Source organism: Papio anubis, chromosome 1 (assembly GCF_008728515.1).
Source record: "Papio anubis isolate 15944 chromosome 1, Panubis1.0, whole genome shotgun sequence".
In the NCBI taxonomy this organism is placed as follows: domain Eukaryota; kingdom Metazoa; phylum Chordata; class Mammalia; order Primates; family Cercopithecidae; genus Papio; species Papio anubis.
Window position 1 is genome coordinate 164,254,916 of NC_044976.1, and position 27,228 is coordinate 164,282,143.

The 27,228-nt window shown below is 34.5% G+C and overlaps 2 protein-coding genes across 11 annotated transcripts in view; one reads left to right on the forward strand and one right to left on the reverse strand.

Annotated features, from left to right (window-relative positions):
- DENND1B (DENN domain containing 1B) overlaps nt 1–27,228 on the forward strand; it is a 277,692-nt gene that overhangs the window by 240,538 nt on the left and 9,926 nt on the right. For 7 of the 10 annotated variants that reach the window (XR_002520214.2, XR_002520210.2, XR_002520216.2 and 4 more), the window contains 3 exons: nt 4,256–4,312; nt 5,201–5,308; nt 17,475–17,555. Coding sequence is in view for 7 of the 10 variants with exons in the window: in XM_017951054.3 (XP_017806543.1) it covers nt 4,256–4,312; nt 5,201–5,308; nt 17,475–17,555 (246 nt within the window). In the remaining 3 variants the exon portion in view is untranslated. The remainder of the gene's footprint in view (nt 1–4,255; nt 4,313–5,200; nt 5,309–17,474; nt 17,556–27,228) is intronic. The other 3 variants (XM_021933942.2, XM_021933949.2, XM_017951067.3) reach the window with 1 other exon arrangement.
- Nucleotides 761–27,228, reverse strand: part of CRB1 (crumbs cell polarity complex component 1) — a 266,490-nt gene continuing 240,022 nt past the window's right edge. The window contains exon 12 of the mRNA XM_021933924.2: nt 761–1,024. Coding sequence (XP_021789616.1) covers nt 935–1,024 — 90 coding nt within the window. The 3' untranslated portion in view covers nt 761–934. The remainder of the gene's footprint in view (nt 1,025–27,228) is intronic.

The window sequence follows — 27,228 nt, forward strand, 5'->3', positions numbered from 1 at the left end:
GTCTCTAAGGCAAGCTTGTTCAACCCATGACCTGTGGTCTGCGTGTGACCTAGGATAGCTTTGAATGAGGCCCAATACAAATTCTTTTTTTGTTTGTTTTTTTGAGACAAATTCTCACTCTGTCACCGAGGCTAGAGTGCAGTGGCACGATCTCTGCTCACTGTAACCTCCACCTTCCAGGTTCACGCGATTCTCCTGCCTCAGCCTCCCAAGTAGCTAGAATTACAGGCACCCATCACCACGCCTGGCTAATTTTTGTCTTCCTAGTAGAAATGGGGTTTCATCATGTTGGCCAGGCTGGTCTCAAACTCCTGACCTCAAGTGATCTGCCCACCTCCACCTCTCAAAGTGCTGGGATTACAGGTGTGAGCCACTGCACCTAGCCCCGACAGAAATTCTTAAACTTTCTTAAAACATTACGAGATTTTTCTTGTAATCTTCTTCTCCTTCTTCTCCTTCTTCTTCTTATTATTCTCCTTCTCCTTCTCCTTCTCCTCCTCCTTCTCCTCCTTCTACTCCTTCTTCTCCTTCTCCTTCTTCTCCTCCTTCTCCTTCTCCTTCTCCTCCTCCTCCTCCTCCTTCTTCTTCTTCTTTTCCTCCTTCTCCTTCTCCTTCTTCTTCTTCTTTTTTTTTTTTTTTTAGCTTATCAGCTTTTGTTAATGTTAGTGTATTTTATGTGTGGTCCAAGACAATTCTTCTTCCTCTAGTATGGCCCAAGAAAGCCAAAAGATTGGACACCCTTGCTCTAAGACTTATAGGAAAAAAACCAGAAATAATAGTAAGAATAATAAAGTAAACAATAAATGATAAAGTAAAAAAACTCTTTAATATGACAATTAAGACCCTTCAAAACCCAACCCTTCATGTCTAGTTCCTTTTCCTCCTACACCTCAGAACCTTCCATATCTCTGAAGATACTTACCTGCTCTTCGTTTCATGAATATAAGATATTCTCCTCTGCCCTTTGATTCTTGGTCAAGCCATTCCTATTAATTGGAATGTCAGTTTCTTGGCCTTTATCCACCTAGAAAACACCAGTTCATTTTGTAGGACTTAGTTCAGACATTATTTCCCCTGAAAAATTTTTCTGAACCCTACACAAAAAAAGTTTATACACATATTTTTGTCTTCTCAACCCTACACAAAAATGTTTATATACGTATTTTTGTATCTGTAGGACCTTCTGTTTCCACACTTGTTTTGTCTATGTACATTTCTGTCTTAATACTAGTCTAGTAACTTCTCAGGAGGGAAGCTAGTGGGTTGTGTTCAATAAATTTTTAAAAATTCAATAGGTCATATATTATATATTTCTAAAAATATTTAAGGCAATAGTTTTGATTTTGTAAGAATTTGTCTTCAAAAGCTTTTCTCAGTAAATGAATTGATGTGGTTGAATTAATAATAAAATAGTATATTTTAATAAAAGTTTAGAACTTCTGTTATTCCTTGACTGAAAATTGTGATAATGTGACCACTCTTTCTGTTTAAAAATTCCATTCAAATATTAAATTTTATAGTAGGGAAGCTAATCTATAGAATTGATTAAAAAATACAGTCCCAAAATTATAGTTATTTGAACCCTAACCATAAAGCCAAAGTAAGACAAGGTTATCATTTTGCCTTAGAAACTTCAGCCTCTGCATTTGTTTCATTGTTCTATGGCTTTCCTAGGAAACCTTTCTGGTGGTTTAAGTGCAGTTTTTGAAGAGATTTTTTTTCACACTGAAATAGCACACAACTACCATGTGAAAAAGCAAAGTAATGTTGATCCTTGTTTCTCATATTCATTTAAGATTCTAAAAATAGTTTCACAGTCAATAGCCCTTCATTTTCTTCTGGAGCAGGCAGTTGAGGGTTTTTTTTTTTAGTCTTGAAGTTATATTGTTTTGCCAAATATGTGTCTTGCCTTAATTTCCCTCATATTTTTCACAAAAGCACAGCAATGAAGCAAACATATTCAAAACCCTATTCATTATTTTAAAATTTATCCTTCTAATCAGTGGAATATTTTATTTTGAACTCTTCTCTGCAAGGAAGTAAAATCTTTTCAAATTAAAAATTCTGTTCTATGGGTCGGGTGCTGTGACTCACGCCTGTAATCCCAGCACCGGGAGGCCAAGGCCGGTGGATCGCTTGAGGTCAGGAGTTTGAGACCAGCCTGGCCAACATGATGAAACCACCTATCTGTTGAAAATGCAAAAATTATCCAGGTGTGGTGGCGTGTGCTTCTGGTCCCAGCTACTTGAGACACTGAGGCAGGAGAATTGTTGGAGCCTGGGAGGTGGAGGTTGCAGTGAGCCAAGATTGCGCCACTGCACTCCAGCCTGGGCCACAAAGTGAGACTCTGTCTCAAGGAAAAAAAAAAAAAATTCTACTCTGGAGAATTATTCCCTAAATTAATTAATTTCAGGTGAATTAAGGTCTTTAGAATATACCTAATCACTTTTATCATTTATCTTGTGATCATATCATCCCTGAATCCAGAAGTTTGGGGCAGGTAAGTCAGTCATTTTGTGACCTTTGTAGTTGTCTCTAAAACTGATCTTTCCAGACTGCTTATTTTCTGATATCTGTACTCTGAAATTCCTTCTTTTACCACAAATTGCTATGAATAAAACTCCCAATTTCTGTTGTGTGGTATAACGGAATTTACTTACCTTGGTTTTCTATAGGTAGTAAATTTTTCAAAAGTAGGAATCATGTTTTTACCTCTATCTCATTTATTCACAAATTATTTGAGTGCCTATCATGAACTAGGCTTTATACTCATCATTGGAGTTATAGCAGAGCATGAAGGTACAGTAAGAGATACTGTCCCTACTTTTATATTTGTTTTCCTATCACTTTGCTCTGCACTTTGAACATACTACAGAAATACTGAGTATGTGTTTGTCAAAGCGAATAATGATTCCGTCCTGTTCTTACAACATTTTTATACTTATTTTTATGGTTACAATTTTTTCCTGTGCTTTTCATGCATATGTTTTTCCATGCTGATAGGGGTCATACAGAAAACTAGAGTTATCATACATACTTGTATAAATTTAAGAATAACAGCAAAGTGTAATTCATATTTTATTTGGCTAAGCGGTTTTCAAAGTCATCTTTCTTGTTAGGTCTCAATTTTAAATTATTACCAAAGCCATTTGCTTGGAGCATTTCTCTGGAGAATACATGCATTTTGTTAAGCTTCAAACTGGTAAGTTGAAAAGGATAGAGAGAACCTATATCCCATCTTCAGGTAATCTGAAGGAAGTCAGAGAAGGACATAGGACAACAATTATTTAAATGAATCAGTGCACTATGGAATTATAGAACCATGGAAAAGACTGACACTAGTAGCCTCAACTCTGTAGAGTATCTGAAAAGATTAATGTGATCAAGTGGATTAGAGGATAGTTAGCTAGATTACAGTCTCCCTGAGTCACTATCCTTGTTTTAAAATGTGATTATAGTAGTACTAATCTTACAGAATTGTTGTGATAACTACCTAAGATAATGCATGCTAAGCACACAGTCATATATTTAGGAAACAAAATAAATATGAATTCCTTTTCTCTTCTTTTTCACCTTGGCCACTGTGAGTAGGAATTTCTAGTGGAACAAAGGCTAGGGCTTTCATGAAAGCCCCCAGTTGTCTTTAGTTAAGTTATACCCCACAGGAATCACAGCAGGGTGTGAGAAACTCAAATGCTGTGGCCAGATTCCCTGTGAAACATGAGTATAGCTTTAAATTGTTAAATGACTTTTAATTTTTACCAGAAAAACTATATATAAAATACCATTCCATTAAGATGGCTCTGCTAATAAAATTCTGTGTCTGTCTGTAAAAGCGCTTAATAAAGCTTTGTAAAATTGCCAAAGTTTCTTCAAGTTAAACATCTGCCCAAATAACTTGCTGCTGGGATGTACTTTCTCTGTTCCTCCAGTTTGTTAACAGTTTTAACATTAGTAATCTGGTTTATTCCTTTTGTGTTCTTAATAGTTTAGGAAACAACATAGGCTAAATGTTAGCCTTCATATGATACTTGTATACAAAGAAGAGACTAATGGTTTTACCAACTGATTTAGGTGTAATAAAATAGTAAGTGATAATGTGTATCCCTGAAAATAGAGTGTTAAGATTATAATCTGTTCTTTTTCTAAATCATATGAATAGTTAGTAATTGTCATTAGATGTGGTCTTGTATACTTATTCTTTAAATGGTAATGGAACTATCCTGAGCCAGGCACATTTATTATCATTTTCTAGGCAAAAAATCATGCAAAGCTGGGACTAAAGGAAGTGAAGAGTAAACTAAAACACAAGGTATGTCATATTCACTTTTTTTCCTTTTTACCTTGATTCTTGTATTAATTTGAAGTTTATACTTTACAAATTAGAAATTTATGTTTTTAATGACTTTTGAAATATGCTTAGCCCTTTGCTCAAGAATGTTTTTTTTATAACAAGCCCTCTGGCAACTATCTGCTATTCTGTATGCATTCACTGAATAATCTCTTTACTGTTTGCATATTTTATCACAGAACTATGGAAATCTTCAAAGATGCTTTAACAGGATGTATGTTTTCATAAAGTTAATTGCCTTAATATCACAATTGAAGTTCTTGCTTTATGCTAAGATTTTTTTTAAATATATCTTTTGCGTAGAAGTAATCCAGGAACGCCATCATTTGTTTTGATAGTCTCATTCCAATAGTATTACTTTAAAATGAAGAATGTTCTTAATTTACAAAAAATTATGTATGTATTTAAGCTATGAATATTGCAGATATATAAATATGTGTATATGTGTGTTGATTTTAATTTATATCTTTGCAGATTTTATTATCAGTTGTTATGTTTTGAATTTTTACCTTTGGAGAAAACATACTACTTAAAACTTCCAGTGTAGTGATAGAAAATTATCTTTATATAAATTTTATTCAGATTATTCAAAGTAATCTACGATTTTAAATTATTTTTATTAAATTAAATTTGTAATATAATTAAGATCATTGATCATTAACCTTATTAAATTAAATTTATTAATTTCGATTATAGAAAAATGCATTTTCTTCTTAGATTCTTTACACTTAAAGCTGAAGTGTTATTTTGCTACTTGTATGTGTATCAGATACTTTGTTTATTAATCTAAGACATTAGTAATAAAAGGAGTGCCTTACAATTATTGCCGGTATATTTTTTCATATGTAGGAAAATGATGAAGATTATGGGACCTGTTCTAGTTCTGTACAATATACACCAGTTTACAAATTACACAATGAAAAGGGAGGAAACTCAGAAAAGCGTAAGCTTGCTCAGGTAAGTAAGGTTATTTACCCTTCATTCCTCCACATTCTCAAATTATATAATTCCAATAAATTATTTAGGTACAATTTGGATCCATTTATAAGAAAACCTGCAGTATTGGTCAAGGGGAGGAGTAGGTGGAATCTGGGAAGGCAACAAGGGGATCGAGAGTCAAATGTTTCAGATATCAGTCTCCACATGCTTTGTTAGCCCATGCCGTCATAGATCTCATAGTCCAGTGAGGGAAAAGACAATTGAATGTGTGATTCTTACAAAATGTGGATATCTTGATGATAAACTGGAAATCAGAGGATTCCTTTACTACAAAAATAAAATCAATCTTATACATGGGTATTTGGCCATTAAAATACTCTATAGAAATTAAAATCTGAACTACTGTACTATAAGTCTGTTCTTTTCTAAAGTTAGATTATTTTATCTGCTATAAATATTTAAAGCTTCTTTTTATATGCTACTTAAAATATTGTCTCAAGTGACAGAGTGTTCAGAATCATAGCTATAAGTGTTTCTGGTTTTTTTTTTCAGAAGTGCATTTATGAAGGCTCTAACTAAACAAAATTGGTATATACCAAATCGTATCCTTAGAAAACTAGCTTCAAAAAAGAATTCTTGAGTGGACTCTAGCTACAAAATTACAGAACTGGAAGTGGCTGCAAAGCTTCATTTATTACAGTTGCCAAGGTTTGCAGATGAGAAAATTGATAGCTAGAATGGTCACAAGACTTGCCATAAGTCTCATAACTGATCAGTGGCAGAAGGAGGTGAAACCCTATCTCTGACGCTCAGTTAGCTTTCCTGGTTAGCCAGGCGCCACAGAAGTATACATGGCCATAAAGTGCTTCCATGGGTCTTTGTCTTCGAGCCCATTTTGTGCTGCTGTACCAGAATACCTGAGACTGGGTAATTTGTAAAGAACAGAAGTTTATTTCCCACAGTTCTGCAGGCTGGAAAGTCCAAGATCAAGGCACTGGCACCTTATGAGGTCCTTCTTGCTGTGTCATCCCATGGTGGAAGGCAGAAAGGCAAGAGAGATGAGGGGGGCAAACTCACCCTTTTATAACAGCACTAATCCCACCCAAGAGGGTAGAACCCTCATGGCCTAATTAATCACCTCTTAAAAGTCCCACTTCTTAATACCATTACAATGGCAATTAAATTTCAACATGATTTTGAGAGGACAAAATTCAAACCTTAACACTCTTTAAGAATGGGAAAGGATAGTGAAGCTGTACTGAAACTCCAGGCCTTTGTAGGAAAAAAAAAAAAATCCCATTAATTCAGTCATTCATCAACACTATATGCCAGACACTTTTCTAGATACCAGGTATATATAAAAGGAAAACACTAAAATTCTCTGACTTCATGGGACTATTTTTGCAACATACTGAGTATTTCCTTCTGATTTATTTATTTTTTAAGCTGATATTTTCACATTAGAATTGCATAATTGTAGCATACCGATAGTCAATAGTGATTGTCTGTTCTAGAATAAGCCCTTTAGTAAAATAATTATTCCAGAAGTCAGAAACATTTTCTTGTTACTGCTGTTAACTGGAGGACATTTATTAATGCGTGAACTAATGATGGATTTGCTATTGATTTTTCTGTTGTTTTTTCCCCACCACTAATATGCGCAATTCTTGTCTTTTTTCAAGCTTTAACATCTCAAATACTGTCGTAAAATGTTTACTGGCTTAATGTTGGAGCATTTAGGTTATCTTTACCATGGCAAGTAGATTTTCTGTGAAAAAGAATATGAGATCTTTGTTACCTATAGGATACTTTAAGATATATATATAAAAAAAAAAAGATTTATATTGGAGAAACACGTTTCCTAAATATCAGTTTCATGTTATGACAATTATTAGCTCCTCATATTTTAATTAATTTATTTTTCATTACAAGTTGACTGTTTATAATTATATAAATTTATAGGGTCTAAAGTAGTGTTATGATTCATTAATATAATGTGGAATAATTAAATAAAGCTAGTTAACATTTCCATCACCTCAAATACTTAACATTTTTTGTGGTAAGAACTTTTGAAATTTGCTCTCTTAGCAATTTTGAAATGTACAGTACTCTATTTGTTAATTATATTCACCATGCTGTAAAGTAGATCTAAAAAAAATTTTAAAGTCTTTCCTTTAACATGGCATAGCGTTTTTATGATAATGTAATTACAGAATACATTACTGATTTCTGTTTTTGTTTTCTGTTAACTTCTAAAGACAGTTTATTTATTACATATATTTAATGTGTATAACATGATGTTTTGATATACATATACGTAACAAAATGATTACTACACTCAAGCAAATTAACACAACTATTATCTCAAAGTTACCTGTTTTTTTTGCAAAGTAAGAACACCTAAAATCTATTCTTTTAGTAATTTTCTAGTATACAACACAGTATTATTAACTATAGTCCTCACACTGTACATTCTGATAGAGAAAATTGTATTAGGTTATGGAAAACCTTATAGAATAATGGGTTCCATTCAGTGTATACTTATACTAAGTCTTCAGGGCTATTATGTATTATCATTAATTCAGTTATCTGCATTCATTAGCATTTTATGGTTTACAGTAGACATGACAGCAATAACTATACAGGAATTGAGAGGAGTAGGGCTTATTCTTTAAGAATTCTAGCATGATTTTCGTACTTGCTGTATAGGAATTTGTTAAACCTATGTGTTTAGAATTGTGATGCAAATGTTGATAATATCTGAATAACAATCTTTTGTTTTCAAATGATAAATATCTGAGGAAATGTGTATACCTAGTATATATGTTTCTTTTTATTCTTTATGTGTCCCATTATATAAATAGGTAAATATATCTGTGTGTTGTATATACCTTTTTTTTTTTTATTTTCTCTGAGACGGAATCTTGCTCTGTCCCCCAGGCTGGAGTTCAGTGGCACGATCTGGGCTCACCGAAAGCTCAGCCTCACAGGTTCACACCATTCTCCTGCCTCAGCCTCCCAAGTAGCTGGGACCACAGGCGCCCACCACTAAGCCTGGCTAATTTTGTTTTTGTATTTTTAGTAGAGACGGGGTTTCATAATGTTAGCCAGGATGGTCTCCATCTCCTGATGTCATGATCCACCCTCCTCAGCCTCCTAAAGTGCTGGGATTACAGGCATGAACCACTGAGCCCAGCCTGTGTTATATATATCTTAATAGCAAAATTTTTAAGAGTTCATATGCCCAATCATTTTTCGCCTACTAGTATCTATTACAGTTTAGTATTTTGCTTGCATTTTTTTCTATAACTGAAATTTGATTTTTTAGTTTTAGATTCACATATGTATTTAACAAAGAGCTAAATTTTGGGCCTTCTGGCAATTTTTTTCTGCTACATTTCACCCTTAACATTTTTTTCCCAAGGCTTCCAGAGTCCATGCTATCTTGCATTACTAATGTTACTTCTTTGAATTGATATTGAGTTGTTACTGCTTTGAAATGATAGCCAATTGGTGGCCAACAGTTTATTTATAAAAGAGCAGGGTACATTTACATTGAAATTATCGTCAAATCCTTGATTTTAATTATTTAGTTTTAATAGTGTTAGCAAACTCACAAATTAGATAAAATAATATCAAGCCATTTATTATAAGGATAAAGGCATTCTTTAGGACATCGAATTGCAGGAATATATCTAGGCTTCTGGTAGGATTAGAACTAGGAAATGGAAAAAGTAATCAGGGAAGAATATCAGCTTCTCTCCCTACCCTACTCATCTCATCTCTCACTGTCTGTCTCCCTCCCTCCCTCCGTCCCTCCCTCTCTCCCTCTGTGTCCCTTTTCTTCTTCCTCTTCTTTTCTCCATCTTCCTCCCTCTCCCCTCCCCTGTTCCTTCATTTCTCTCTTCCCCTCCCATTCCCTCTTTAATACTTGGCCTGTTCTTTCTGCTTATTTGTTCATTGTGCATTCTGTATTTTGGCTTTCTCAGCTTCTCTCTGTCCTTGACACAGATCTTAAAGGCCCTCAGTTGAAGCAGCCACTAGAAATGGATAATTCTAGAATCCAATTTCTTAAGGAAGAATGAAATCAGCTTGCTTGGCCCAGGCATTAATCTTTGGTTCAATAAACTCCAGCCAGAGAGGCAAGGAGAGTACCATGTTACCAAGGGCAGTAGGGGTGGGCAGTAGGGGTGAGTGGGGTGAACAGTGGAAGCAGTTGTCAGAGAAGTGGTTTTAAGGACTGTGACAATATCTCACAAGATGTCTACTGTTTCTAATGGCTTTACACTATTTTGCTTTTCAAGGTTTCATTTACGTGCAGTCAATGTGGTCAAAACATATTAAATGAAAAATCCCAGAAATAAACAATTCATAAAATTTAAATTACATGCTGTTCTGAGTATTATTATAAGTGTTCTTTTTCATTATCAGTTATTGTTATTAATCTCTTACTGTGCCTCATTTGTAAATGAAACTTTATCATAGGTATGTATGTATGGGAAAAAACATACTTTGTATAGGGTTTGGTACTAACTGCACTTTCAGGCACCCGTGGGGGTCTTGGAACATATCCACCATGGGTAAGGGGGAACTGTTGTAATGCTATTTGCCAAAAAGTTATATTTGCAAAATAACAAAAACAAGTCGGCATTTTTAAATGCCTGGAGGCTGGAAATTTGTACCACAAATCTGGGGTTTGATAAATTTAAGGTCAGCCTACCCTAATGGATTGATGTTGCCTTAATTCTCTCCTGAGAATTGAGCCACTTACACTAACAAAAAAGGCTACAAGTGGAAATGAATTTAGGGTACTGTATTTGCATATTGGGCAAGGAAATCAAAAGTCATCAGCCATAGTCTGCTGCCTTTTCTTTGCAGTCTGATATTGCAGAAGCTTCTTTGGTTTGCTTTTCTGGATATAATCCAGCCCCATTGATTTAATTGAAATATAATACAGTATGTTATGGAAGAGGCAGAAAGCTGATGCTAGAGCCCTGGTCATACTGTCTTATGATGATTACCAAATCCAGAAATTCTTGTACCCTAACTCTCCAAGTATAATAATATTGGGATCTGTGCATATTAAGCTTTTCAACTAAATATGTAATATTTCTAGAAATATTTGGATGTGGTTAAAGGCAAAGTCTAGTTATCAATATGTATACCAGAGAAACTAATGTCTATTCATTTATATTCTGCCTATTTCCAAAAATACTTTCATGTCTTACAAAGAACCATAGAAAGATTAAACTGTATTAAAATTAGGTAAGTTTTAAGGCAGGGAAAATGTTAAATGTAGTAGGAAGCTGTTAAGGCCTATTTCCTGCACAGCCAAACTGAAGAGAAAAGCACAGCTACATGATTCATAATCCACAAAGTTTTGGTTTTTAAAAAGTTGCTTATGAATTACCCAGTCATTCCAAAGAAACAAGGTAGATATTTTGGATCCACAAATCTTTTCAGCGTCACAAGAGCTCACATTCTGGTGGAGGTACCTAGCGGAGGCAAAGATTTTTGTTCTGGAAGACAGAAATTTGGTTTTCTTCATTTAGTCTCTTCTGTGCTGTTTATTATTTGAAATGCTCAGTCTCATTAATACCTGTCTCAAAGACAGCTTAGTTTACTAGCTGTTGAACCTCATTAAAAAAGGTGAAAACAGGTACAAGTGGAAATAAAATACACTCTTTTCTTCCTACTGTAAGGCTACTGACAAGTAGCATCACTGTCATGTTAGAACTGGCTCAAGTATCCAAATTCTCTTAAAAGATTTTTTATGTGGTGAATTTAATTGCCTAAAGGCAAATTTCTGCAGGGACATTTGTGATTTTGTAATCTAGACAATTTTCTTGTTCTTATTACTATTTTTCAAACTTAAATTTTTGTAGAGTTGAAATAATAGAAAAATTCACTAGAGCAGCCTCAGAGGACATAGGGAAGATGGACAGTTTTGTAATAACAGTGAGGCTGTCTGTGTATGTTTGTATTTGTGTGATTCATTTAAAACTTCCAACAATCCAGTCAGGTCAAGAATTATTATCCCCATTTTACAGATTTAGAAACAAACGGAGATTAATAAATGTGCCCAAAGTTCTACAAGTAATAAATAGCAGAATAGGAATTCAAAAGCAGGCAGACTGATTCTAGAACTTAGGTATCTAACCACTACCATCATGCCTTTGTGTTGGATGGAGTGATTGTGGAAGAGGGATAGTTAGAAATAAAGATACGGAGTTTAGAGCCAGACAGAGCTTAACTTTGAAAAAGGTACTAGGATTTAACATTGAGCAAAACAAAATATTCCTAAGCCTTAATTTTTACATTTGTAAAATAATAATAAAAGTTATTTTCCCAGGATGCTGTAGGCATTATAGATAATGTATATAAAATATCTCCCACATACTTGGTACTTGATAATCGGTAGCTATTTGTTTCTGGTTACTGTATCATATATCTTGAGCTCCAGGTCTTTGTAGCAATGGCACCATCTGACTTCTCTCTTGGTAGTTACAGTCCAGGATCACTAATAATCTCTAATCACTAAAGTAGTTAGGACTCCTAAAATTATCCATCTTCATTCTAAGTAGGGATGACCATAGATCCCAGTATGTGACTTGAATAGAAATATAAAACTTATTGTACCAAGAAATATCTTATTTATAAGTTTATAAGACCTTAAGTATATCATTTTATTGTGAGTAAAATTGAGTATAGTCTTCACTCATCCCATTCCTAGTCCATTTGATTATTCATTTCAGAAGTGGATCTCAGTTGTCTAAAGAACTTTACATTTCCAGTTTCCAGCTAGACTTGTCAGTGAGAGACTTTATTTTCATCTGTTTTTCAAAAGATGAAAATGAGATTATGATCATTTAAATTCCAAGAATGTATTTTAAAGTAAAACATTGTGAAGTTTTATAATCTGTGTGCTGTAGAAAAGAAAAAGAACAAAGTTCTAAGATTGTGTTTTAAACCTGTTTTCCAGTATTTAGCTTATCTTTGGAATAGATTGTGAATCTATAGTCCACCTCCAACAAATAGTAATTTGTGTGCTGGTGTGCTAATTAGTATGGCTATTTCCCGTTTTGTTGATGAGGCTTAAATAAATGTCAAGGGTACAGCCATGAAGATCTCCCAATTAGGCTCCACATTTGTAAAACCCAACCCTTTTCTCTTCTGTGTAAAGATGACAGTTCCAACAGCAGCCCCAGCCTAACAGGACTCCAGGGAAAGGATCCTTCTCTGGTTTTATTGAAAACAGGGCCAGTGAGTCCATTGAGAATACGACCACTGGTCATGGTGCAGAACAGTCTTAATCCTACGTACTGACCTTCTTTCATCAGTTTTATTTTAGAATAGAATACTGGAGACTTAGTGAAAAAATATAAGATAACATAAGTCTATAATCTGAAATTATGTTTTAAAATATTTACTTGTAAACATTTATTAACATTTTCTTTTCTAAGAATAAGAAATTTCTTTAAATAATATGTAAAATTTATATATATCTGAGATATTGCTCCATATTAGCCATGCGTGGCTTAGTCTAGCAGTTATAATGTGTATGTTTCTGTGTGTCTTCATGAGACTCACAGACACCTAAACTATGCTACTGAACAAGCATGAGAGCTTAGCTGTATTACAAGTCAACATTAACAGATGGATGGCCCTAAGCAAGGCAAAATCACCACAACAAAACCTAGGGAAAGTGGGGGACTGAAGCTTTTTGTTGTTAAGCCCTATTAAAACCCTGGCACACGATCATGTGCCCACGCGCACACACACCCACATGCACACACCACTTTTAACTATTTCATGTCTGGGACAAATAGCAATCTTTTTAGATTTTCAACCTCTCCAGTTAATTATGTAAAAACAGCATGAGAAAATATGAGTGGAAAGTTATTTTTCATTTGCAGTGTGATACAAAGCAGTATGCTTGTTGATAAATACTCTCACTTGGAATGTTTACCCAAATACAGTGTTTATAAATAGAAATATGTTTAATAGTCATAATTTCTACTGTTAGACCAAGCACTATTAAACTGGTGGACATTTATTTTACTTTTTTAATATAGTCACATATAGGCTAATAGTTTGAGATATAAATAGTTATCTTTTGAATGCACAAATAAGAATGCTTTAAGCATAAAATATAATCTTGTGATTTTATATTTTTATCCATTATGCAAGGTAATATCACACTTAAAAATGAAACTTTTTGTCTTTTTGAATCTTTATGCATTTAATGGTTTATAAAACATTCTAATGGATTTGTGGAACATAGCACAATAGCTATGAGTTCATTTTATAGTTGATGAGTAACATACTTTTATATTTTAAAATATGCTCAGAAGTCATATATACTTTTATGCATGCAGAGACTTACAAGTAAAGCATTTCAAAGTCATATTTTGATTGAATAGGGACTTAAGAGAAATCTCAATATGTTAGCATTTTTTTAAAAAAAATGAGCAACCAAATAGTTTATTTTTATATATAATAAATGTCATATTTTAAAATGCCGCAGATGAAATTTTCTGTGAAACTTATAAGAAAAGATAGTATCTTAGGTTGTCTTAAATTACTTAGTTCCTAAGCATGAGAAAAGATGGGATGTCTGCACCTAGTAGGGTGTGGTTTATAGTATTGTATTTATGAAACCTATTCTTCATATTAATTCACTGGACTCTGGGAATAAAATGAATGTAATTAAATACAGTGTTTCTTGTTCGGATGATGTAATAGATTTAGGAAAACTGTATACTTGTTGGGATCTTTGGAAAAATACCGTCTGTTGAATAGTTTGCCTTACTGGTCAGGAGAAAAAGGGTGTACTCAGTGTTTATAGAGGAAAGTAACCACTTACTTTTGACCAAGAAAAAAAGTAATTGTAAATCAAAAAGAGAAAATAGTTGTTACATGCAGTAGGGGTGGGGCAGAAAATTGGAAGGAATACTTTATTTTGTAAAATAAACGTTTACAAAATAATCAAATAATTGGATCAAATCATGATAAGCAAGACAATCTTTATTTTTATCACTGATTTGGCTCAGTATTGAGAACACTATTATCAAGCTGAAATGTTAAAATAATAAGAAAACATTATAAAACTTCAAGGGATAGGCCAGGTGCAGTCACTCATGCCTGGAATCCCAGCACTTTGGGAGGCCAAGGTGGGCAGATCACTTGAGTTCGGGAGTTCAAGATCAGCCTGGCCAACATGGAGAAACCCCATCTCTACTAAAAATACAAAAGTAGCTGGGCGTGGTGGCGCATGCCTGTAATTCCAGCGACTCGGGAGGCTGAGACAGGAGAATCACTTGAACCTGAGAGGCAGAGGTTGAGGTGAGCCGAGATGGTGCCAAACTCTGCCTCAAGAAAAAAGAAAAAAAGAAAAAAAAACTTCAAGTGATAGACTCTCTTGAAATAAGTTAAGTGAATGTTCTTCTTTTAACACATGTCCGTAAAAAAAAACTGCCTAAATGAAAACACATTTTAGCAGTCTGCGTTCCAAGGATATATGTAGTCTAATTATATTAATACTAATGTCAGTAATTTATAAAATTGATCCTTCCAGTTCACTTTGGAAAATATGCCTTCCATATTGTTAATATGAAAGAAAGTTATTTTTCTCTTTTGTTTCTCTGTTGAAATAATACTAATTTCTAAAATGTTAAATTTGATTATAATTAAATGTTTGTTTTAAATCAGTTATAGATTACAAGGGTGCCCTCTAGTGGACATTGTGTAGTACTTTCCTTAGAAGATAGTTACAAAAAAATTTTAACGCCTTTCAGAGTAGTGTATCTTTTAGAAACACAACAGAATATACAACAGAATACACACTGAGACATTTATATTGTAATAAGATTATTCAATAACATAATTCTATCAAAGAAATAATTCAAAGCCAACTCTTCCTTTCAATAACTTGCTTGGACTTCATTTTTAAAATGTTTAGCTCTGCTGAACAATACCTGGTATATTAATAACATATAATGGAAGATAATCTTTTTATGTGAACATGTTCAGTACATATTTTGAGACATTTTAAAGTTGACGTGCATCTTAATGTTATAATTTTACTCTTCAAATTTATTGCCAGAAATGACTGTCATTTATTACAATGTCTTGAAGCAAAAACAAAGTAACTTAATTTCTCCATTTAGTAAATCTAGTGAATACTACCATTCTAGACTTTACATCAGTAATCACATCATTAATATTTTTTCCTCATTATATTCTGTCCTAGTTGACTTTGTTTTTCCCTGTTACCTTTTTTGTTTATAAGGGGTCTTGATTAAATTAACAACGTTTTTTTATTCCAAAAGGGCCTACCTTTTGTAGACAAGTTGTTATTGTTTTCCAAGAATCTTAGGATAAAGAAATGCCAGTTTTCTTCTGGTTTTGAATAAAGATCTGCTTTTAAAGTTTGTCAGAGATCAATGCTGGTGTCGATGAAAGGAAAAACCAGTCTTTTCTTTGTAGGGCTACTGCTGCTGCCTATTAAAGTCCCCCAAGAGAAAGGAATTTTCAGAAATGTCAATAGATCTCTAACTATGGGGGTATAATAGGATCTTATAATTTGAGCTGGATTTGTATCTGCTACACATTGTTATATTTCCTACCATGTCTTCCTAACATAAAACACTAGAATAATACATAAATATCTTAAGTTGACCTGTGCGCCCATACTAATTATAAAATAGGACTATGTTTTTCAGCCTTCTCTGAAGTTCTTTATGGCTTTTCTAACATTTGAATATAATACCAGTTATTTCACAGATCTGTTCTCTTTTTGCCTTTATTAGTGTTTTTGACATTTATAGTAAATTCTTTTGAAAACTAGTATTATTTGATTCTGAGACCAAAATGTAATTGCAATTTCTGTTAAGACCTTTGATTCATTTAGCACCAGAAGCATTTTTATACTCTGTCTACTCTTGTATGATTCCACATGTTCACACATTTATGCTAATTCTATATTAATATGGTAAATCTGAGAAATAAAATGCAGCTATAATTATTTTACTAACAAATATTTTAATCCTTAGCTATATATTTTTTTGAAAACATAATTTACTAAGGTGATTGAAAATAATATGGTTCTTTTCTTCAGTACTGCTTTTTAAATTATTTATCCAAGCTAGAAAAGTCATCTTCACATTAGTTAGTGAGAGGAACTGAATTCTGTGTCTTATTGAAAATACAGTAGACTTGTCATGTATTAAGAAACCTTTTTAAATGTTGAAATATTGAAACCGTGTCAACAAAAGTGAAATTGCAAATAGCTTACCATTTATCAAAGGGTCACTGACTTGTTTTGAGAATACTATTTAATAATCTTATAAAACTTGTATTTGCACTGATCAATAATCTCTTGGTCCTGAAAAGTTACTGCAGGGTCTTTGGTAGAATTTGCATTTCCAAATATTAAAGACCAAAAAAAAAAAATGAAACAATGTATTTAAAAATTTTTTAATTGATGTAATTACTTGGCATGTGAACTGTCTTTTAAAGTTGGCTAAAAGTATTAACAGTTCACAGACATATTACATATAAACACAGTTAAATAATGAGACTTCCTGTGAATACAAGACCTTCCTTCTACCTATTAACACACTTCAGTGAGAGACAGTCTTTTAGAATGCCTGGTAGAGTGTTGCCACTGGACGGGTTTTTATGTAGTTTCTGATTAACAATAAGGAAATGAAATATAAACTACTGTGTTTCTGGGATCTTTTAGATAGACACTAAACTTCTTAATCTGTATTCAGTGAAAGCACTCTGTAAAGGGATCAGTTCTGGTTTCTCATATTCTCTCTAAAATCGAATATGCAGATTTCTTAAGTCAAATTGTAGAACAGACCCCAACTTAGCATTAATAAGCATTTAATGCATTTAATGCAATGTGAACAGAATGGACATAACATAATGGAGAGTTTGTCTAATTCAGTTCAACACAACCAGTATCTAGTTGTGCTGCTTAACAGCTTTCGAGATTGTATACCTCCTCTGAACACCTACTTTGTGCTAGACCTGCTGATCTAGAGTTTTCAAGATCATTTGTTTCCTCTTAACTTACTAAGGAACATTATTTAGAAATTCAGAAAGACTTTACTTCATTGATGTTTATTTTTACTCTTCCTTTTTACATCAAACCATCACCCTCATCACTTAATAGAAGGACCCCCTGTGGGAATGTAAAGATTCCAGGCTTTGTAGTATAAGAGAACAGGACCAGAACAGTACTACCACTTGGAAGGTATGTGAACTTGAATAACTTTCCTAACTTCTCTAATCCTCTTAGCCCTCAGATCTATAAAATATTGATAATTATGTCCACTTCCATAGAGTTATTGTGAAGATTAGAATTAGTGTAGTGACAGAATTTGTTCTTCCAGCAGTCACCGGAAGTTTCATAAGTATTAGTAATATTGTTTATATCCTGTCAACTTTAATAACAACATACCACAAAAAAATTAATGAATGCCAACTATGTGTTGGGAGCAGAATGAATTAGACTGGTTGCTAATATCCCTCAGTTCTTGGATGCTCTATTTTGTTTCTTCTTGTTGATTTTTTGTTTGTTTTGTTTTTCCTGTTCTTTTTACTTTGTGTTTCATTTTGAGTAATTTCTATTGACCTGTCTTAAAGATCACGGAATCTTTCCTTAGTCTTCCAATGGGCCCATCAGAAGAATTCTTCATGTCTTACGTCATTTAAATTTTTTTAACACTTGACTTTTAAAAAAAAAACAGATTCCATTTGTCTGCCATCATTCTATCTATTCATGCATGTTGTCCATCTTTATGTTTCTTGCTTTTTCATGTCTGGTAATTCTTAATTGAACGCTGGACCCCATGTATAGAAAGAGTTAAACAGTATTTACGCCCAGAAATGGGTAGAAAGAGTTAAATAGTGTTTACACCTAGAAATTGGCAGGCTCTTCTTCTGTAATGCTATTTGTTTAAGAGGCTGAGTCCATTGGAAGATGAGCTGGATTTTGATTTTGTTGATATCATTACCTGCAATGGGCTGCTATTATCTTGTGCTTAGAGTAGAGTACTTCTAAAGAAGGTACTGGAAAACTTTCTCAGTGTTCTTGCTTCACTCTGAGCTATCAGCAGTCCTGGTACCCCTGAGCTATATAGAGGGTTTCCTCTCAATGCTTCCCCCCCGCCCCCACAGCAGTTAACATCTGTGACTAGTTAGTTGATCCTAGCCTTATGTGTTTTCTGTGCTTATCTTAAGTGGGCCATGTGCCCCCGTGCCTCAGGAGTGGGGCTTTCTTAGCATCCTTCCACTTTCTTTTCATGGCAGAGAAACTTCCTTATATCTGTGATTGGTCTTAGGTGGCCGAGGCTTTTCTGCCCTGCCCAGAGGTAGTAGACCTGCTTGGTATCAGTATAGGATTCTGTGCTTAAGAAGGTTTCTTATTCTTCCCTAGGGCAGATAAAGGTTTTACTTCTACATTTCCCCCAGCAGTCTTGGGAGGCAGTGAGTTTGTCAGCAGTTCAGGGCTTTTGTTTTATATAAATGAATGTCCTCAAAAGTCAGTGGGACTTCATGCCTGCCCCTGTGCAGCCTGTCACCTCCTGCAAGCCTGAACCACCAAGGGGAGTGCTTTTCAGTCTCCTGTACTGCTCCCAATTTTTCTTATGAGCACCAGGTAGTAGAGTTACCTCAGTTGGAAATAAAATTACAGGAATTTATATATGGAAAAGAGCTTGCATGTGCAAACTCCCCCTGTCTTTGAGACTCCCAGCTATTCTAAGCTGACATGTTAGCCCATAGTTGGCCTTTAAGACTTCATTAACATTTTAGCAGATTTTTTTCTTACCTGTTATATGGCAGCTACCTCTTTCCTTGTGCTTTGCCAAGAGTGAAATTAATCCTGTCTCTCATCTCTCCTTGGAGGAGCTTGTAATATATGAAATTCAGTTTTCTTGGTTGACTTGCAACACAGGTCTCATAGGTTCAAGAAAAATTATGATTTTAAAAAAAGATTATCCACCTTTTTCTCATTGTTAGGATGGGAGTGACATTCTCTTTCAGGTTTTGCATTCTAAGTGGAAGTGGAAGTGATATTAGAAGCAAAACAAATGAAAAGATATGATTCTTAGTCTCAAGGATTTGGTAAGAGAGGAATGTACTTAAAATTAAACACTGCCTTTATAATGGAGAATATATCAGGTGACAGTTGAGTGGTAGAGAAATACATGAATAAAACTGACAAAGAATCTGAAATCACTATGGACTGGGGGAATTGGTAAAGGGTCCTTGGATGTGTTAGGGCCACATCAGAATCTTTGCTAGTGACTTAGTCTCACATAGCAGTCACCTGCTCAAGGAATGTAATTCTGATGCTTGTATAAAATTTTGTGTCCTTAGCCTAATAATAATAGCCCTTAATCATCAGGTATCTTGTTAATCTTCCAGTTTACGTTTTTGCCCCGACAGGTATGTTTTCAGCATCTTTGGCAAGGAATGTTCAACTCTTGTCTCTTCATCCTGACATTTCACCTACCTGGAACATTAGCACTCTTATTCTGTAACTACCACCTGCCTTAAAAAATGACGTTTAAAGCTTGCCATTTTTCGAGCTAGCCTTTCTCAGGCTAGTTCTTGGACATTTATTTCTTCTGGGTCTCTCTGGACTTATTTATCTAGGATAGTTATGATGAAAACAGTTCTGTTCATGAGTGAGAACACTTGGGTTGGAGTCACACTCTTATGATTTACCTCGTCTTGCCCAAGTCACCTTGCTTTGTGAATCTTTTGGTTTCCTAATATGTACAGTAGAGAAAATGTTCACCAAATTTGTTGTATAGTAGATATTTAAATGAAATAAAATACAGCACATAAAGCAGCTAACACACTGAAGCAAATCAATCATGGGTAAGTCTTTTAACTCTGTACTTTAGTTATTTCCTATACAAATTAAAACAACTTTTTAAAGCTCATTTCGAATTATAAACTGCCATGCATTTTAAGATGTAACCATTATAATTCTATGTTATTCTTTAATTTATTCACATATTATTTCATGCAGGTATTTTTTTCTTAGGCTGCAAAATACATAAGCTTGGGGATTTGTTGTAGGCTTTAGATAAGCAAGGTAACACTTCTGGATCTCAGTTGCCTCAACTCTAAAATGGAGGTAGTAGTACAGATTGTACCTACTTTCAAAAAATTTATATGTTACAAGCATCTTAATTTTCTTATGTCTAAAAATTTATATTTTCTCATTCATCTGCCTATATCCCTTATTCCTCCCCCTACCAACCCCCAGGAATTTAAATTTACCCTGCATTTTGCCTTATTAATATTTGTCTGCCACCTGGTGATCAAAATGGTAACTGCAAGGTTGACAGTCTCCTTGGTGCACTCCTTGGAGTGATTTTCATCATACTACTTTCTGATGCACTTTTTGGAAACCATTGCAGTGAAAAGAAAGATTTATTTTGCTTACTGTAACTAAACTAATTTCATGAGGTCTCCTCAGACATTAAGTTCTATGGTTTTGTGTCTTGGTCCTTCTACCTCTGTCACTTTCTATGTACATTTTCTTATATTTTTTTCTTTCATATAAAATACTTTTCCTTCTTGTCTTTACCAGTATGTTTTTTTCACTCAATATCTACCTGTAGGGTCAGTGTCTCTAGTAGAATATCTCCTCTAATAAGTTGTATTCCATGCTGATAGCCTTTCTTTTTCATTAATTTAGTACCTTTTCACGTTCTTAGCAAGCATCCCTTGTTATACGAATGTTCACTTCATGAATTTTTACATATATTAGATGTGTTTTACATGTTCAGGGGAGCAAAACTTTTACAATTATGTGTGTTTAGGCCCTAGGAGCAGTCTAATTGAGGTTGTGTGACATCCAGTTCCCCATTTTATTCTTAATTCTTTGTATCAGAATGATGTAAAACTTCACTTATTTTGTTTTCTGATGATGTATTTTACATCCAAACAAAAATGTGCCCTTGTTTTGTGTAGTACTACCTTTCAAGGAGAGTTACTAATTTGCACAGCCTCAACATGACTAGTGAAATAACCAGTGTTAATGTGATAGCTGCAGCAGGTCTGTTCTATACCTTCTTATTAGATCCCAGAATTTACCAGTGTTTACAATATGTAGTTACAGTTATGTTGTTAGCTGACTGAACCTATTTTTTCATTATTTAGGAACATCAACAATTTGACACTATCAGTATTAACGGTAATTTATGTAAGATTTCCATCTATGATCAAAAAGTTTATCAATTATGTTCATACAATGAGGAATAAAGTTTTTATTTATAACTGCTCTATTATATGTAGTATTTTGACATTTCACCCTATATTTTTTCTTGAGTAAAGGAAACATCTTTTTCATTTCTTTTGTTATGCTTCACAGCATGGAAGGCAGTAGTATGCAGGTAATAAGTGCTTAATGGATGTTGAAGTGAAAATATACTAAGAACCGAAAGAAAAATGAGGTACAGCTACTAACTTTCAGGGAATACACAGTAGCAGCTTTCAGTAGGTTCTCAATAAATATTTGTTGGTTAAATGGCTTTCTATTGCTCTTCATTGTCAGGACCTGTAAGTCCAGAGGCTATCCCATGGCTACCCGCCCCTACTAAATTCTCATCTCCCATACTTCCCTGCTGAATCTTTGATTTCCCCCACCTTACTATTATAATCCCCCTTGAATTTAAATTTCCAGCTTTTGCCTTCTTAATGTGTGTCTGCCATCTAGTGATTAAGAGGATAATTGCAAGTCTTAATGGGCCCCTTAAAAAATCTCATGTACCAACATAAGCCCCAATCCACAATGCACACCAATAGTTATCTTTCATTCCTTAATATTTGTCCTGATTGTCCCACCACTGGACATTTGCACATATTGCTACATCTTCCATCATCTAACTAACACCTACTAACTTTTCAGAGCTCAACTCAAATATCTTTCAGGAAAAGACTTCCCTTGACCTCCCACACTAGATCAACTTCCTGAAAGGATTTCATAGCAATCATAGTTTAGTACAAATTAACTGAAGTCATAATTTTTATGCTCATTTTTATGACTGTTCAATTTAATTCATGTCTCATTTACTAGAATATAATATCCATGAGGACAAGGAGCCTCTTCTTAGCCATATTGTACCCTAGCATGTAGCCCAATGCCTGGCATAAAGCAGGCATTTCTTTAATCTTTGTTGAATGAATGAATATAATACCCTTCTGTGCCTCATGGACACTAAAAATGTTTATGTCAATCAACTAGTATAGTACTTTATTCTTTATATTTTTCTTATCAGTTCATTAATAGATTCTCAGCAAAAACTACCTACTATGTATAAGGATATTCATTTATTCAGAAAACATTTCTGCCTGCCCTAAAGAATAATTTTACAATAAAAATAAATTTATGACTCATATTTTAATTAGCTCATTAATTAATATGGAAACCCTAATAAAGTGGTATAAAGGACAATCCAAAAAACAGAAACAGTCTAGAGTACTGAAATGTACATGCGGACAGATACAAAACCATAATGTCCACAGTGTAATAATTACATCTTCACTGGACAAAATTTGCTTGCATCTCTGTGGACAAGAAACATTTGCGTTACCATCACCCTTTCACAAGTTAATTTCTATCTTTACAGAGCTATAAAATAGAACCCATGAATGGTACAGACCTGTATAGTATCAGAAAATCCTGGAAAAGAATGCTAGACAGCACTCAGCATTCCACTGGGAGGATGGCAATATTTTTTTTTCCCCATTTCAAAGTCTTTCACAATTTTTCCCAACAGCCTCCCCACCTGTGTTCATAATAATCTCTAAAATTATTCTTAGTCACAAAAAGAAGGCTGTTCTTACTAGATTTGGCATGACTATTTATATTGGGGCAACTAGAAAGTTAATTAACATTTGAGCCTCCTTGAGTTTGCTTTGTAAATCTATAGCCATGCAGTATTGACTAGCTAGGGCTTCAGAATTTGCTTATTTATGTAAATTTTCATAAGAAACCTCAGATTGAGCTTATGTACTCTCTGCTATTTGCTATCTTGAAGCTAAGCAACTAAGCCCAAGAAACCTTGCCACCATATGGTTTACCTGAAACATCTGTAAATTAGGGTGAGATCCTCTTGAGAGTCTCCAAATTTGCTAAGGTTCCTGGTTTTCTAGAAAAGGGTCTTTCTTACCGCAGTAAGGTTGGACTCTCTCAGGCAGGCAGCATGTGAGTTTTCCTGGGAGGGCTTTGTGGGCATTGACTCCATAAATACAACAACCTCTTTGTTCCATTATAATGGATTGTCATTACTGCCACTTCAGGTAAGGCCTTGGTTGTACAATTTGTCTAATTATATCCTGGCAAGACAGTTAAAAGACAACGAAAGATGCAGAGCACTACAGAACTTGATTACCCCCACAGGACCTTCTAGACAGCATTCATCATTCCACTGATCAGACACCTCATGATCATTTTGCTCCTTTCAGAGTCTTTTGCAGTTTTTCTGGAACTAGTATGTACCACACAATGTGCTAGATTCTGAGGGCACGAGAGATAAATTAGCAAGGCAAGGGGTCTGCCCTCAAAAGCCTACTGTACAGTGGGAGAGAGAACTTTATGGTGTATAAATTAATTGGTGAGCAAAGGAGTGTTTCCTGAATGATAAACTGTTGAGCCAGGGTTTGAAGGATAACTTAAAAAAATGGGGAGGCTGGGGGGAAGAGCCAGGAAGAAAGAAGTTTTGGTAGCATATCAGCCCACGTGTAGGACAGGCAGAAGACATTGAGAAGTATACAAGAAAAGGAGACGGTTTGGTAGTGTGGAGCAAACATCTCTATGGCAGGTGAAGCCTCCAGAGATTCTGCCATAGGCAGATCCCTCTGTGCAAGGCAAAGAGTATGAGCTTTATCTTGAAAACTGTAAGGGGCCATTGAAGGATATCGTTAAACAGGGGTATAGCATGATTAGATTTGCCTTTTAAAAAGATCACTCTGTCAGCAATTTACAGACTGTAGAGTTCTACAAGACAGAATAAGAGAGACTCAATATGGGGTAGGCAGTTACTACATATGTTTCAATGAGAATAGATGTGTATAGACAAAGACTGCAAAGAAGATAAAGGTAAGAGAAGAGCTTTTCTTGTAGAGGAATCATCATATGCAAAGTCCTGTGCTAGGACAAATCAGGACAAATATAAGGGATTGAAGAAGGCCATGGTGATGCCCTTGGGTTAGAACAAAGGGAACCCTAGGGCGCAGACCTTGAACTTGCAGGACCTAATGAACGAAAGGCAAGCGAATGTCATTTATTCTTTTTTTTTTTTTTTTCATCAGCAAATAGTTATTGAGAACCTACTGTAAGCTGCTATTCTGTACTTCCTCAAAGTAAGGCAGCAGCCACATTATTCTTGGAATTTCTAGCATCTCTTTAATCCACAAACACCCAGTAAGCACATACTGCATTCATGCTACTGTCTTCCATGCTGGGAAGGCATACAATAGGGTGCAAAGAGCACAAAGAAGTAAGAAATTTGAATCCCACTTATAGAGAGCTCTGAGTGTAGTGGTGCAGGTAGACACATGAGCAGATAACACACTGATATTAATAGTCCATTTGCCAAATGTTTACCAAATATGTGGCCATACAGAGGAATACTTACCAGATAAAGCTTTCCAGAGGCTACACTTGAGCTGGATTTTGAAGGATAAGTCACTATACCCAATTGTGTTAAAAGAATGTATATATTTTTTATTTTTATTGTGTGAGTTGAGATTATTTTTCTCTCTCATAGTCATTTACATTTCAAGTCCTGTGCAGTTCATATGCATGTTTTTAATAATGATGTGTCTGTGATTTGTTAACCTGGATGAAGATGTGCTGTTACTGGCTAGGTATTGGCATCCTTAGGAATACACAGTATGTTTTCTGCTGTCTAAGCTTACTTACTACCATTTCCCCACAAAAGACTTTTGTTTTTAAGATTGTGACCAGGCCTTTTTGCCCTGTGTTGTATGTTCTGAACATGGGGAAAACTGTCCTTTATTTCCCCTGAAAGCACTGTGCTTCAGAGTTGCAACCCACCAGAACACTATCAACTGCTGAGCTTGTATGGTCCCAGATTATCTCTACTGCTGTTCTTCTCTATCTTAAATGCTGATTACATTATGATTATTTTTCTCCTTAATTTTTTTCTTTTTTTGTGACCTTAACAAAATGATGTAGAAGTCATCAAGCAATTGACATATTCTATCACCTGTTTAGACGTTGTTATTTCTCATATATAAATTGCAGTTCCTGATACAGGTTGATATATATTCAATGACTATTAATTGGAAGAAGCTTATTTCATATATGTAAATAATTTTAAGTACATGTATAGTAAGTATGGATAACACAAAGGTTAACAGCCAAGGAAAGGAAAACAACATATTAATCAGTTTTACTTCTGTTTCTAATTTTACTTCTAGTGTTAAAACTCATCATAAGATACACTTTAACATCCCTATACAGAAATGGATAGAATGCTTATCTAGCTAGGAAATATGAAACTAAAATTTAAATGTATCTGTGAAGCTTATATGATGTAGATGTTTGATTGTGGAAAAAGCAGTAGCTTCACAAAAAAAATGTTGGACTTAAAAAATAGAGAGAAGCTATGGTACATGCAGACAGCTACAGAATATAAAGGTAACTTTTGTGGAAGAAAATGAACAATGGACTTGCAACACAATAGAGAAAGACACAAGTTCTGTTTTCTGGTTTCTAGTTTTGATAAAATGTGTATCCTTGGGCAAATTATATACTTCTCTGGGAATACCTCCAGATTTATTGTAGAGTCCATTAGACTTAGAGCTGTTTAGTGTCAAAGACTTGACTTAATTTATCTTTGTATTCCCTGTGTGTATGTGAGAATGTTTTGCAAAGTACTCTACAAATATAAACACTGTTAAGTATGTATTGTCTAATCTTCCTGTATTAGTTCTTAAGGAGTAGTGATTTTAATTGATAGCAATATAAAGTTTCAGTTTCTTCATAGACATTGTTTGTTTCAGTTTGTTTCTTTTGTAAACAAAAACTTAAATGTAGGACATGCTAGCTGGTATAAAGCCAAGCATATACAGAGCTCAGTGTAATAATAATGGCTTGTCTTCAGAAACAAAGGATTGTATTACATTTTGTGAGTATTGGAGAGAGTAGGTAAAATATGTTTTTCCCACAGAAATATTGCTGTGAGTGGTGGCTTTGTTCTTAGGCTACTCTGCGGATTTCTGTTTAACTCATGTACCTTAAACTTATAGTGGCAAAGTGATAGGCCCCAATTTTAGACAGTTATAGGCCCCAGATAACATTTCTAATCACTGAACTTGTGGGAACCTCACTACACTTTCCAAGTAGGGGTTATAAGAACATATTTTGCTACTCATTCCTTCCTTTCTGCCACTCACAAGCAGTGGCATAGAGGGAGTGGAATAGGGATCAGTCCTATAGGTTCCATAAATTTGCTTACTCTTTGTGACTACAATAAAAGAAGATAATTATCTAGACTGGGAACTCAAAATCAGAAGGCAGAAAGTTATTCCTCTCTGGTGTCATGGTTGAAGTCTCCAAATTCAAGTTTACTGTTGTTCATTCAAAAGGATGGTTTGCAGCCATGAGCACCCATAGCACCCAGACTGGAACCTTTAAATGCCATTTCCCATCTAAAGAAATCAGGTTTTTTTAGAAGAAATGGCTGATTCCAGGTTTGATGCAGAAAAATTCTAAGTTGAAGTGAGACATCTTATTGTGCCCAAACCAGGAAGCTTACTAACCACTTCTGAGTTTATGTCAAAGGACACAGGAATCAACTTGAAAGGGCTACCACTGGTAACAGATGGGGTCATTAAAAAACAAAAACAAAAAAACCTTTATTTTGAAAATTTCA